The sequence below is a fragment of the Chrysochloris asiatica genome, unplaced genomic scaffold (genome assembly GCF_000296735.1).
Source record: "Chrysochloris asiatica unplaced genomic scaffold, ChrAsi1.0 scaffold00005, whole genome shotgun sequence".
Classification (NCBI taxonomy): Eukaryota; Metazoa; Chordata; class Mammalia; order Afrosoricida; family Chrysochloridae; genus Chrysochloris; species Chrysochloris asiatica.
In genome coordinates this window covers 17,149,124-17,161,909 of record NW_006408523.1, presented here as the reverse complement: position 1 = coordinate 17,161,909, position 12,786 = coordinate 17,149,124, and the positions used below count along the sequence as shown (strand labels likewise).

At 38.4% G+C, this 12,786-nt stretch overlaps 1 protein-coding gene across 1 annotated transcript in view; it reads right to left on the bottom strand.

The window, feature by feature from the left end:
- The window catches only part of UGGT2 (UDP-glucose glycoprotein glucosyltransferase 2), a 198,247-nt gene that overhangs the window by 144,663 nt on the left and 40,798 nt on the right, over window positions 1–12,786 (bottom strand). Inside the window, exons 6-7 of the mRNA XM_006832064.1 lie at window positions 6,010–6,106; window positions 2,403–2,475 (exon numbers count right to left, since the gene is read on the bottom strand). Coding sequence (XP_006832127.1) covers window positions 2,403–2,475; window positions 6,010–6,106 — 170 coding nt within the window. The remainder of the gene's footprint in view (window positions 1–2,402; window positions 2,476–6,009; window positions 6,107–12,786) is intronic.

Below are 12,786 nucleotides of genomic sequence, written 5' to 3'. Positions count from 1 at the left end.
ATATAATATTTGGTTTTATCTTCTCGAGCTGATCTTTGAAATTTTCTGTTCAGCTCTTAGACCTCCTCATTTCTTCCATTTGCTTTAGCATCTCCATGCTGGAGAGCAAGTTTCAGTGTCTCTTCTGACATCCATTTTGACCTTATCCTTCTTTCTTGTCTTCTTAACGTCTTTTTGCTCTCTTCATGTATGATGTTCTTGATGTCATCCCACAACTCTTCTGGTCTTCGGTCTTTAGTGTTTACTGTACCAACTCTGTTCTTCAGATGACCCCTAAATTCAGGTAGGAAAAATTCAATGTAATATTTTGGTTCTCGTGGACTTGTTTTCAGTTTCTTCAGCTTCAGTTTGTATTTGCATATATGAATAATTGATGACCTGTTTCACTTTCTGCCCCTGGCCTTGTTTTGACTGATTATATGGAGCTTTTCCATCATCACTTTCCCCAGATTATTTTGATTTCTATGTATTGCATCTAGTAAGGTCCATGTGTATAGGCATCTCTTTTGCTGTCTAAGGAAGGTATTTGAAATGAACACATCATTGAGTTTGCAAAATTCTATCATGCATTCTCCAGCATCATTTCTATCACCAAGGCTGTATTTTCCAACAATAGAAAACCGTATTTTCCAACTATTGATCCTTCCTACTACCGAACAGAACATGGGAACACTGAATGGTTTAAAGTTTAGAAAGGTGTGCAACAAGGTTGTTTTCTTTCACCATACTTATTCAACCTGTATGCTGAGCAAATAATATGAGAAGATGGGTCCTATGAAGAAAAACGTGGCATCACGATTGGAGGAAGACTCATTAACAACCTGCGATATGCAGATGTTACAATCTTGCTTGCTGAAAGTGAAGAGGACTTAAAATATTTACTGATGAAGATCAAAGAGCACAGCCTTCTGTATGGATTACATCTCAATGTAAAAAAAGAACCAAAAATCCTCATCACGGGAGCAATAAACAACATTCTTTATCAATGGAGAAGAGACTGGAGTTGTCAAGGACTCATTCTTCTTGGATCAACAGTCAACACTCATGGAAGCAGCAGTCAAGAAATCAAATGATGTATTGCATCAGGCAAATCTGCTGCACAAGACCTTTTTTAAGTGTTGAAGAACAAAGACGTCAGCTTGAGGACTAAGGTGCACCTGACCCAAGCCATGGTATTTTCAATAATCTCATATGCATGCGAAAGCTGGACAGTGAATAAGGAAGACCATAGAAGATTGATGCTTTTGAGTTATGGTGTTGGAGGAGAATATTCAAAGTGCCATGGGTTGCCAAAAGAAACAATAGATTTGTTCTGGAAGAAGTGCAGCCAGAGTGCTCCTTGGAGGCCAGGATAGCCAAACGTTATCTCTCATACTTTGGACGTATTGTGAGGAGGGACCAGTCACTGGAGAAGGATATCATGTTTGGTAAGGTGGAGGGTCACAGAAAAAGAAGAAGACCCCCAACGAGATGGATTGGCCAAGTGGCAGCATCGATGGACTCAAGCGTGGCAAAGTAGTGAGGTTGGCTCAGGATCGGGCAATGTTTCATTCTACTGTGCATAAGGTCGCAATGGGTCGTACCAACTCGATGGCACCTAACAACAGCAACAATGATAGATATACCCAAGTTGTGCTCAGAAACATGTAAGGGAATATTAAAGGTATAATCTACAGTCTCTTCTATGAGACTGTTTCAGTAAACAGTGGCACATTTCACAGGATATGAAAAAAGCAGGTAGCCTATATATGGCTTGACAGTGTAAAAACCATGCAATTATTTGTAACATAAATTTATTTCTAGCAATAAATAAATGCATGTTACAAATACATTTATTCATTGCTATAAAATATGTAAAGACATGATTTCTCATATGTGGAATGAGTGGAGTTTATGGATCATTTTACAGACTCCACCATCCATCTATCAGTTTGCTGTATTGTGGTGGCTTTTATGTTCGTACGACTATGTCACTTGTATTTCAAATACAAGGAGGATCAGCATTGGTGGGCAGTGTTAGTAGAGCTTCCAGACTTACGACAGACTAAGAAAAAACATCTGATGATCTACTTCCTAAACTCAGCCAATGAAAACCTACGGCTCACAAGAGAACACTGTGTGAAGCAGTGCAGAAGGCACGAGCACACTAACAATATGGAAGATGGTGCAGGACTAGTGACAATTCCAGCTGATCTGTTTGGAGTGGCCATGGGTTGAAGCATTTTTTTTCTTCTCATAAAGTTTTTAACATCGTGTTACTTTCATAATAAAAACAAATCTCTGAATATAAAAAGGAAATGTGAAACATTTACCAACATAGCACATTGAATTAACTCTTCTAAAACTAAACTTTTGAGTATAATAATCCCAATAATACCAGTTTTATTTGTGGTCACACTTACTTTAGTTTCCCAAAGAGAAATCCTTGAACTTCACTTGCTTCGTTTTCATCTTCTACAACAGTATCATTTGCAGCTATTTTGAAATACACAAAATAAAATTATTTTCAGGTTTGAACTGGACTACGTAGTCAGTAGTTAGGTTGCTAAGGGGCCGTTGAGTCAGTCCCTATTCAGTGACTCTGGATAGCGTTTCCGAGGAGTGGCTGGTGAATCGGAACTACTGTCCCTGTGATTCAAACTGACCATGCAGTCCAGTGCCTAATCCCACCGCACCACAACAGGATTCCAAATCAATAATTGTTGTTGTTGTTGTTGTTGTTGAAGGCCGTTGAGTTGATTCTGACCCACAGCAACCCTGTATAGGGTTTCCAAGGAGCGACTACTATGCTTGAACCAATGACCCTGTGGTTCACATGACTTTGCAGTCCAGCACATTAGCCCACAGCGCCACACCAGGATTAATTAGAAGGACTCAAATTAATTCCACAGGCTCCACCATTTTTGTTTGTTTGTTTCCTGGACAGATTAATGGCACTGACTTGTATTCCTGAGTATACTCTTTTTTTTTTTTTTAAATCAGACCTGGGTAGATTATTAAATATTTAATCACCCAATTAATACTCTTGGGTCATGGTGGCTCTGTAAGATAAACACTGGACTGAGAACCACAAGGGTCAAGGTTCCAGCCCACCACGAGCCATTGGGTGTGAGAATGCTGAGCATTCTGCTCCCACAAAGATTTACAGCCTTGGAAACCCTATACAGAGTCACTATGAGTCAGAACCGACTCACAGCACTAAATGATAAATACTTCATAGATGTTGTCATAGTCCAGTTCCGTTTTACAGCTAGAAGTGCTAAGTTCAAGTGTCTGGGAAACCCTGGGTTTACCTCTTAAGTCAGGCTGAAAATTCCTGTCCCTGACAAATATGAATTTGTGCATATTTTCATACATGCAAGCAAGGAATTATATGGGTTCCTTTAAAAAGAAACAGACTTAAGACTTCAGAAATAAAAATATAATTATTTTAGTCATTTCTCTTCCCTTTTCCTTTTCTTAGCAAATAATTACAAAATATAGTGTGGTATAATATTATGTATTTGGTACTAAAAGAATGTGTGAGCTCTCGCAGCATGGAGCTGCTTGATGGCCATCAGAGGGGCCCAGCTCATGAAGCTCATGAACCTCTCTCTTATATCTCTTCTGAAAGGCAGGACCTCTGGGGCTATATCTACAAACCCTGGGTGCTTTGACCCACTCTCTATTCCCTTTCCCTTCATTCAGTAGACTAACAGTTACTGACTGCTTACTATAGTCATAGATACCTATCAGGGCAGACACTGGGAAGAGAGATACAAAAGACCCTGCTTAATGAAAAAAGAGAGCAGCAAATAAATAGGCCTTTTTCACAGTATGAAGAGCTTTACTAACAGTAGGTATAGAGTTATACAGAAGAGAGAAAAGGAAAAGCCATCTGCTGTTAGACCTGGAAGAGATGAAGCTTCACAATGGTAATAACTGATGTTGTTACATGCCGTCAAGTCAGTTTTGACTCGCAGAGACCCTGTACAGGGTTTCCAAGGAGCAGTGGTAGAGTTTGAACCGCCAACCCTGCAGTTCAAACCAACTTTGCAGTCTAGCACATTAATCCACACCAGGACTCTGTAATGACTGATCTGAGTCTTAAAAAGATAGATGCAATATAAAAGATTAGAGACGGGGATAGGAAGAGGGGGATTTCAAGTAGAAGGAATAGCATATGCCAAGGGATAAAAGTGGTAGAGCTCATAAAGGCTTGGAAAACCATGTAGGCATTCGGGAAAGAGAAAGTTTTTCTTCACAGTAGTTCAGTACTGCAGGACCTGAGAGTACAAAGGAGACAGGGTAAGGGGGAGTGATAAGGCAGAAAGGGGAATACTATGAGACACTTTGCCGGCTCTGTTACAGAATTTTGAGTTTATGAGGCAGGGTAGCAGAGAGCTACTAAAGGGTTTTAGCCAGCGGAGTTACAAAGTCAGATTCCCATAACAAAAAGTACATTCTGAAGGGGTCTGGAAAGTACACTGATTCATTTATGCTGAGGGAACCAAAGATCAGAGAGAGGGTCAGTTAGAAGCCTAACACTTATGCAGAAAATATAATAATAAATGAATCACAATAATAAAATAATGTAGTGGTACTAAAATAGAGGAGGAAGGTATATTCCAAAGATATGTGAAAAATAGATTTGACTGGATTTACTGCATAATTTGTTAATATAGAGAATACATATGCGATCATCTGATATTTAAAGAAATTTCTACTAGTCCAAGGATAGTTAAAAAAATACTTTGTCACTTTCATGGCAATTAAGATACTAAGTTCTAAACAGTATAAAGCTATGTAATAACTAAATTAGAATATATACACTATCCAGATTATTATTTTTATTATGTTGTTGTTGTTAAGTACCACGGAGTCAGTTTCGACTCATAGTGACCCTGCACAGGGTTTCTGAGGCTGTAAATCTTTACGGGAGCAAAAAACCTCATCTTTCTCCCTGAGAACAGCTGGTAGTTTCGAACAGCCGACCTCAAGATTAGCAGCCCAATCTGTAACCACTACGATACCAGAGCTCCTTTTATTTGTATTATAGTTTTCCAGTAATTCTTTAACCAAAAATATTTAAATTACAGTAACGAAGATCTTTACTTGAAGTACATTTGGCAGGGGCAGTCAGAGCTAATGCTCTGCAATCAAGGCAGGGTCTTCATGAGCAACTCCTGAATAAGAAAACCAAAGTAAGAGCCAATCTGAATGCATAGTTAAAAATGAATGAAATTCTCTTCACCAAGAATCAGGTATAAATTTCAGATTAACCAGAAAACAAGACATCCAAAGGAATTATGGGAAATTCTTTAGCTTAATTTAGTTCTCCAGAGTTTATCTCGAGCAAAGATTTAGTTAATACAACAAAGAAGATTGGTTTACAGATCACAAATCTAATCTACCTCAGCTAAATAAATTACTTCACAAGATTCTCCCATCCCCCTTAAAAAAATCACCATCCTAACGTCATGGGGACCACAGTGGTTCTGAAGGGTAAGCACTGGACTGTGGACCACAAACTCTATGATTCAAGCCCACCAGCTGCTTTGTGGGAGAAAGATGAGGCTTACAGCCTCTGAAACCCAATACAGGGTTACCTTGAGTCAGCTCGACTCACCCGCGACAAATACTTTAGACAAAGCTTCCTAAGCCAATGTGATCCCCTCAGACCCAGAGTGACTGAACTATAGATTATGGGCCACTCTGGGTCTTGGATCAGTCATCTCTAGCCACAAGCATCCATTATACCTCAATTTACAGTTTGTATGCTTTGCTAAAAATGAGTGGGAAGCTACAGTGTCTAAGCAAAATAATACACTAACTCCTAGTTTTGAGGACATATTAAGTATAATAAATTTATTTCCATTTAAATTTAAATTCCAAACTAAGAAGACACCCACTCCCATTTCCAACCTGATATTAACACATACAGGATTAACTTCATTAGAGTTTTCCAAAACAAAAGTATGTAAGCCTCCTAGTTTTCATTCTACTCAAATTTTGAGATAACATACTCACTTTTAATTTGGGTATCATCCAGAGCTTTGTATTCTGTACTCTTGATTGCTAGCTCCACACCATAGCCAGATAAGTACATCTTCCATGAGCTCGGTCTCTGTTCAAAAACATTTATTTGATAAACTGAGAAAGTATTTAGTTAAGCATCTTGTTTTAAATTCACTATGACTAGGATATTAAGACATTACAAGAAATTACTAAAAATGCAAAATCAGTTTGAAATATTATTATTTGAGGGAACATTTATATTCTCCCAACTTCCTCTATCAAAGAACCAGCATTTGCTTAATGGCTACTTCTCTAGTTTCTGAATGTTTTCTCATGGATACTATTTTAATTACTTTTCAAAAATGAACATATATCTGATTTTTTGTTATACCATGACAAGGTTCACCTTAATTCTGGGGCTAAAATGATGAACAGCAACAAAAATAACAAATATGAATAAGTCAAAAAATATTGCTATAAAATCAAAGCAACTTCTATCAGAGAATCAAAATGTTAACCTATTGTTGATCAACATATCATCTGCCTAGGACTATATACACTTCTGAAAGTCTGAAGGGCCAAAATCAGGGCTGGAGGGTAGATGGGGCAAGGTTCCTCTAAGAAATTCTCATAGGACAGCTACTGCTAAACTCAAAGAATGAGCAAGTACATCATCATGATGGAAAAACAAATTACTCGATGTAACGTTCCTACCATTTTCTTACCAATGGAGTTTTTGATTTTGTTAAAACTTCTTCATTATAAGCCTCCGCGATCACCCTGTCTTTCAAAAAAAAAATCTATCAAGATTAACCCTTGGAAAACCCAAAAACAGTTATCATAACCATCTGAGCTGACCTCTCTGCTTACAATTCAACTGGCCCAGATGATGTGCTTGAAAGTCACTGTTGGATTGGGCCCTTTTTGGGAAGGCACCCTAATGAAGCTAAGTGTTATTATTGAGGAAACTTGCCTGCAGGCATCCACTGATCTCACAGAACCGTTGAAACACATTTTGTTTGGGGAAAACTCATGCATGTATAAACTGGAACCCTAATAGCAATACTTTTGGACTCACCCTTATGTTTTTGTTGTTAGATGTCATTGAGTCCATACCAACTCATAACGACCCTACGCACAACAGAACGAAACACTGCCTGGATCTGGGCCAACCTCACAATTGTTGCTATGCCTGAGCCCATCATTGTTGCCACTGTGACAATCCAGCTCGTTAAGGGTCTTCCTCTTTTCTCCCATCCTCCAGTTTACCAAACATGATATCCTTCTCCAGTGACTGATCCCTCCTGATAATAATCTGAAGTATGAAAGATGGAGTCTGGCCATCCTTTGCTTCCAAGCATCACTCTGGCTATACTTCATCCAATACAGATGTGTTGGTTCTTTTGGCAACCCATGGTACTTTCAATATTTCCCTCCAATACCATAACTCAAATGCATCAATTCTTCAACAATCTTCCTTACTCACTGTCCAACTTTCGCATGCATATGAGGTCACTGAAAATACCATGGCTTGGGTCAGGCACACTTTATCCTCATGCTGACATCTTTGCTCTTCAACGCTTTAAAAAGGTCTTGTGCAGCAGATTTGCCTAATGCAATACATCATTTGATTTCTTGACTGCTGCTTCCATGACTGTTAATGGTTGATCTGGAGAAAAATGAAGTCTTTGACAACTTGAATCTTTTCTTCATTGATATGGATGTTACTCATTAGAACAGGGGTGAGATTTTTGTTTTCTTTACATTGAGATGCAACCCATACCAAAGGCTGTGGTCTTTAATCTTCATCAGTAAGTATTTTAAGTCCTCTTTGCTTTCAGCAAGCAAGGCTGCATCATCTGCATACTGCAGGTTGTTAATGAGTCTTCCTTCAATTCTGATGCCATATTTTTCTTCATATAATCCATCTTCTCCGATTATTTGCTCAGCATACAGGTTGAATAAATACAGTGAAAGAATACAACTGTGGCACACATTTTTCCTAATTTTAAACCATTCAGTGTTCCCTTGTTCTGTTCAAACAACTGCCTCTTGGTCTATGTACAAGTTCCTCATGAGCACATATAAGTGTTCCTGAATACTCATTTTTCACATTGTTGTCCATAGTTGGTCATGAAAGCCTTTGAATAGTCAATAAAGCCCAGGTAAACATCTTTCTGATATTCTGCTTTCTGTCAAGATCCATCTGACATCAGCAGTGATAGCCCTTGATCCACATCCTCTAATAAAACCAGCTTGAACCTCTGATGTTCCCTGTCAATGTATATCTGCAGCCATTTTTGTATTACCTTTAGTAAAACTTTGGTCACATAGGCTATCAATAATATCGTCCGGTGATTTCCTCATTCCTCAGGGTCACCTCTCTTTGGAATGGGAAAAAATACAGATCTCTTTGAGTCAGTTGTCCAGGTAGTTGTTTTCCAAATTTCTTGGCAAAGATGAGTGAGTGTCTCCAGTGCTGCATCAGTTTGTTGAACGATTTCAATTTGTATTCTATTAGTTCCTGGTGCCTAGTTCTTTGTGAATGCCTTCAATGCACCATGGACTTCCTTCAGCATGTTATTCCCTCTTGGTTTTCTAACTCTAGGTCTTTGCACAACTTGTTATAATATTTTACTTTGTCTTCTAGAGCTGACCTTTGAAATTTTCAATTGAGTTCTTGTACCTCCTCACTTCTTCCATTTATTTTATCATCTCTACACTGGAGAGCAAGTTTCAGAGTCTCTTCTGACAGCCATTTTAGTATTTCCCTTCTCTAGTCTTCTTAATGATCTTTTGTTTTCTTCCTGCATAATGTTCTTGATTTCATCTCACAACTCTTCTGTCTTCCTTCTTTAGTGTCTAATGTATCAAATCTGTTTTTCAGATGATCTCTACATTCAGATGGGATACATTCAAGTCATATTTTGGCTCTTGTAGACTTGTTTTAATTTTCTTCAGCTTCAGCCTGAATTTGCATACGAGCAACTGATGGTCTGTTACACAGTCTGTGCCTAGTCTTGTTTGGCTGATGATATGGAGCTTTTCCACCGTCTCTTTTCACAGATGTAGTCAATTTGATTTCTGTGTGTTTCACCTGGTGAGGTCCATGTATATAGTTGTCTTTTATGTTGTTTAAAAAAGGTATTTGCAATGAACAAATCATTGGTCTTGCAAAATTCTATCATGCCATCTCCAGCACCGTTTCTATCATCAAGGCCATATTTTCCAACCACCGATCCTTCTTCTTTGTTTCCAACCTTTGCATTCCAATTACCAGTGATTATTAATACACCTTGATTGCATTTTGATCAATTTCAGACTGAAGAAGTTGGTAGAATTCTTCAATTTCATCATAATTGACTTTAGTGGTTGGCTCTGATATGGTAGTGGTTACGAATCGGGCTGCAAACCAAAAGGTCAGCAGTTCGAAACTACAAGCTGCTCCACGGGAGAAAGATGAGGCGATCTGCTCCCGTAAAGATTTACAGCCTCAGAAACCCTGTTCAGGGTCGCTATGGGTCGAAACTGACTCAATGGCACTTAACAACAACAATGTAAATTTGAATAATAGTGGTATTAACTGGTCTTCCTTGTAGTTGTATGGATATTATCCTATTACAGACAGTGCTGTGCTTCATGACATCTTGGTATGCTATTTTTTCATGATGAATGTGATGCCATTCCTCTTCAATTTGTCATTTTTGACATAGTAAACCATGTGGTTGTCAGATTCAAAATGATCCATTTCAGCGCCCTTTTGCCTAGGATATAGATGTTTATGCGTTCCATTTCATTTTAGACAATTTCCAATTTTCCTAGATTCATACTTCATATATTCCATGTTCTGATTATTAAGTGATGTTTATAGCTGTTTCTCTTCATTTTGAGTTATGCCCCATCAGCAAATGAAGGTACCGAGGGCTTTACTCCATTTGTGTCATCACAGTCAACTCTACTTTGAGGAGGCAACTCTCCTCCAGTCTTATTTTGAGTGCTTTCCAACTGAGGGGGCTTACCTTGTGGCACTCTATCAGTGTTCCGCTGTAATTCATAGGTTTTCAGTGACTAAATATTCGGAAGTAGTTTGTCTCTACTACTTTCTAATCTGTCTTTGTCTGAAAGCTCATCTGAAACCAGCCCACAGTGGATGACCCTGCCGGTATTTAAAATACTCATGGCACAGCTTCCAGAATCACAGTAACACACAGGCCACCACAGTACAAAACACTGACAGACGAGTGGTGGTACCCTTAAAATAGCTCCCTTTTTATTACTTCCATACATGAGTGCAAGAAACAGTGAGAACAGGGAACAGACAATTTAAAACACCACACTGTAATATGTGAAAGTGTCAATGTTGCTTAAAGGGGAGTACATTGTCCCTATAACACAGGAGGGCACACTGCAGAAACTGGAGATCAAGATTTCCTCTCCGATTAGTCTACCATATTACTCCTAATAATTTGGATATCACAGCTGCTGTTGATTCCTTTTAAAGATTCCATAATTGTTATTTGGGTGAAAGTTTACAGAGTAAATTAGTTTTTCTGTTCATCAGTTCAGACACATTTTGTTTCATACCACTGACTGCCATCCACACAATGTAACAGCATTCAACAGATTTCCTCCCTGTGTTTCCCATTTCCATTCATCCTTCTTTCCTATCTCTTTCTGCCATCTAAAATTTGTCTCTTGGCAAATGCTGCCATTTTTGCTTTGGAATGGTTGTAGAATAGATACAGGGCAGTTTAAGTGTTATAAACAACAGATACTAGAAAGTAGAGGTAAACAAAACAAAAATCCAGTGCCCTGAACAAGGTGATTAAATTGCAACTGATATACTAATGACACTGTTTGATGAATTCTACATTCTGTTGAGTCATCTCTCTTTGTAATGAGTACAACTAATGGCTCTCTTCCAATTGGTAAGCCAGGTAGCTGTCTTTCAAATTTCTTGGCATAGATGAGTGAGCGCCTCTAGTACTGCATCAGTTTGTTGTAAGATTTCGATCGGTACTCTCTCAGTTACTGGAGTCTCGTTTTTCACCAGAGCCATCCGGGCAGGGTGGACTTCTTTCTTCAGTATCATTGATTGTTGATCATTTGCCACTTATTAAAATGGTTGAACATCAACCATTTCTTTCTGGTACAATGACTCTGTGTATTCTTTCCATCTGCTTTTGACTTTTTCCATATTATTCAATACTTTCCCCATGGAGTCCGTTAATATTGCAAGTCAGTGCTTGAATCCTTTTTTATTTTGTTTAAAAGAAGATATTTGAAATGAATGTGCTGTTGGTCTTGCAAATTTCTATCATGCGATCACATCATAACTTCTATTTCCAACTACTGATCCTTCTTCGTTTCCAACTTTTGCAGTCCAATCACAGGTAATTATCAATGCATCTGGATTGCATGTCTGATCAATTTCAGATTGAAGAAGTCGGTAGAATTCAAAAACAATTGCAGCAGTACCTCGATAGTTAACTGCCAGAGGTTCAAGCTGGATTCCCAAGAGTACATGGAATGAGGGATATTATTGCTAATGTCACATGGAACTTGGCTGAAAGCACAGAATACCAGAAAGATGTTTACTTGTACTTTATTGACTATGCCAAAGTTTTTGACTATGTGGCTCAGACAAACTATGGATAGCACTGTGAAGAATGGGTACTCTAGATCACTTAATTGTGCTAATGAGGAGTCTGTACATAGACCAAGAGGCAGTCGTTTGAACAGAACAAGGGGATACTGAATGGCTTAAAATAAGGAAAGATGTGTGCTAGGTTAGTATTCTTTCAACAAACATATTCAATCTTTATGCTGAGCAAATAATCTGAAATACTGGATTATATGAAGAAGAATGTGGCATCAGGATTGGAGGAAGAGTCCTTAACAACTTGCAATATGCAGATGATTCAACCTAGCTTGCTTGAAGTGAAGAAGATTTAAAATTCTTACTGATGAAGAATCAAGAATACGGTATGAACTGTACCTTAATGTACATAGAACAAAAATCCTCACCATGGGACCAATAAATATCATCATGAGAAGTAAAGACTGAAGTTGTCAAAGACTGCATTTTATTTCGATCCACAATCAACATTCATGGAAGCAGCAGTCAATAAATGAAATGGAATATTGCATTAGGCAAATTCTGCTGCAAAAGAACTCTTTAAAGCATTCAAGAAAAAAAGATACCAATTTGAGGACTAGGTCTGAGCCTCACCATGGTATATTCAATAGCCTCATTAGCATGAGCAAATTGGACAATAAATGAGAAAATAATTGATGCATTTGAGTTATGGTGTTGGAGAAGAACATTAAAAGCACCATGGACTGCCAGAAGAACAAACAAATCTGTGTTGGAAGAAGTGCAGACTGAATGTACCTTGGAAGCCAGGATGGTCAGACTTTTCCCTCATACTTAATACATATTGTCAGGGAGGACCAGTTACTGGAGAAGGATATCATGTTTGATAAAGGAGAGGGTCAAAGAAGAAGAAGACGACCCCTAACAAGATGGGCTCAGGTATAGGAATGATTGTGAGGTTGGCCCAGGACTGGGCAGTGTTTCATTCTGTTGCACATAGGGCTGCTACGAGTCAGTATCGACTTGATGGCACCTAACAACAACAAACAACGAAGAAAAACGTGGCATCAGGATTGGAGGAAGACTCATTAACAACCTGCGATATGTAGATGATACAACCTTGATCGCTGAAAGTGAAGAGGACTTGAAACATTTACTTATGAAGATCAAAGAGCACAGTCTTCGATATGGAT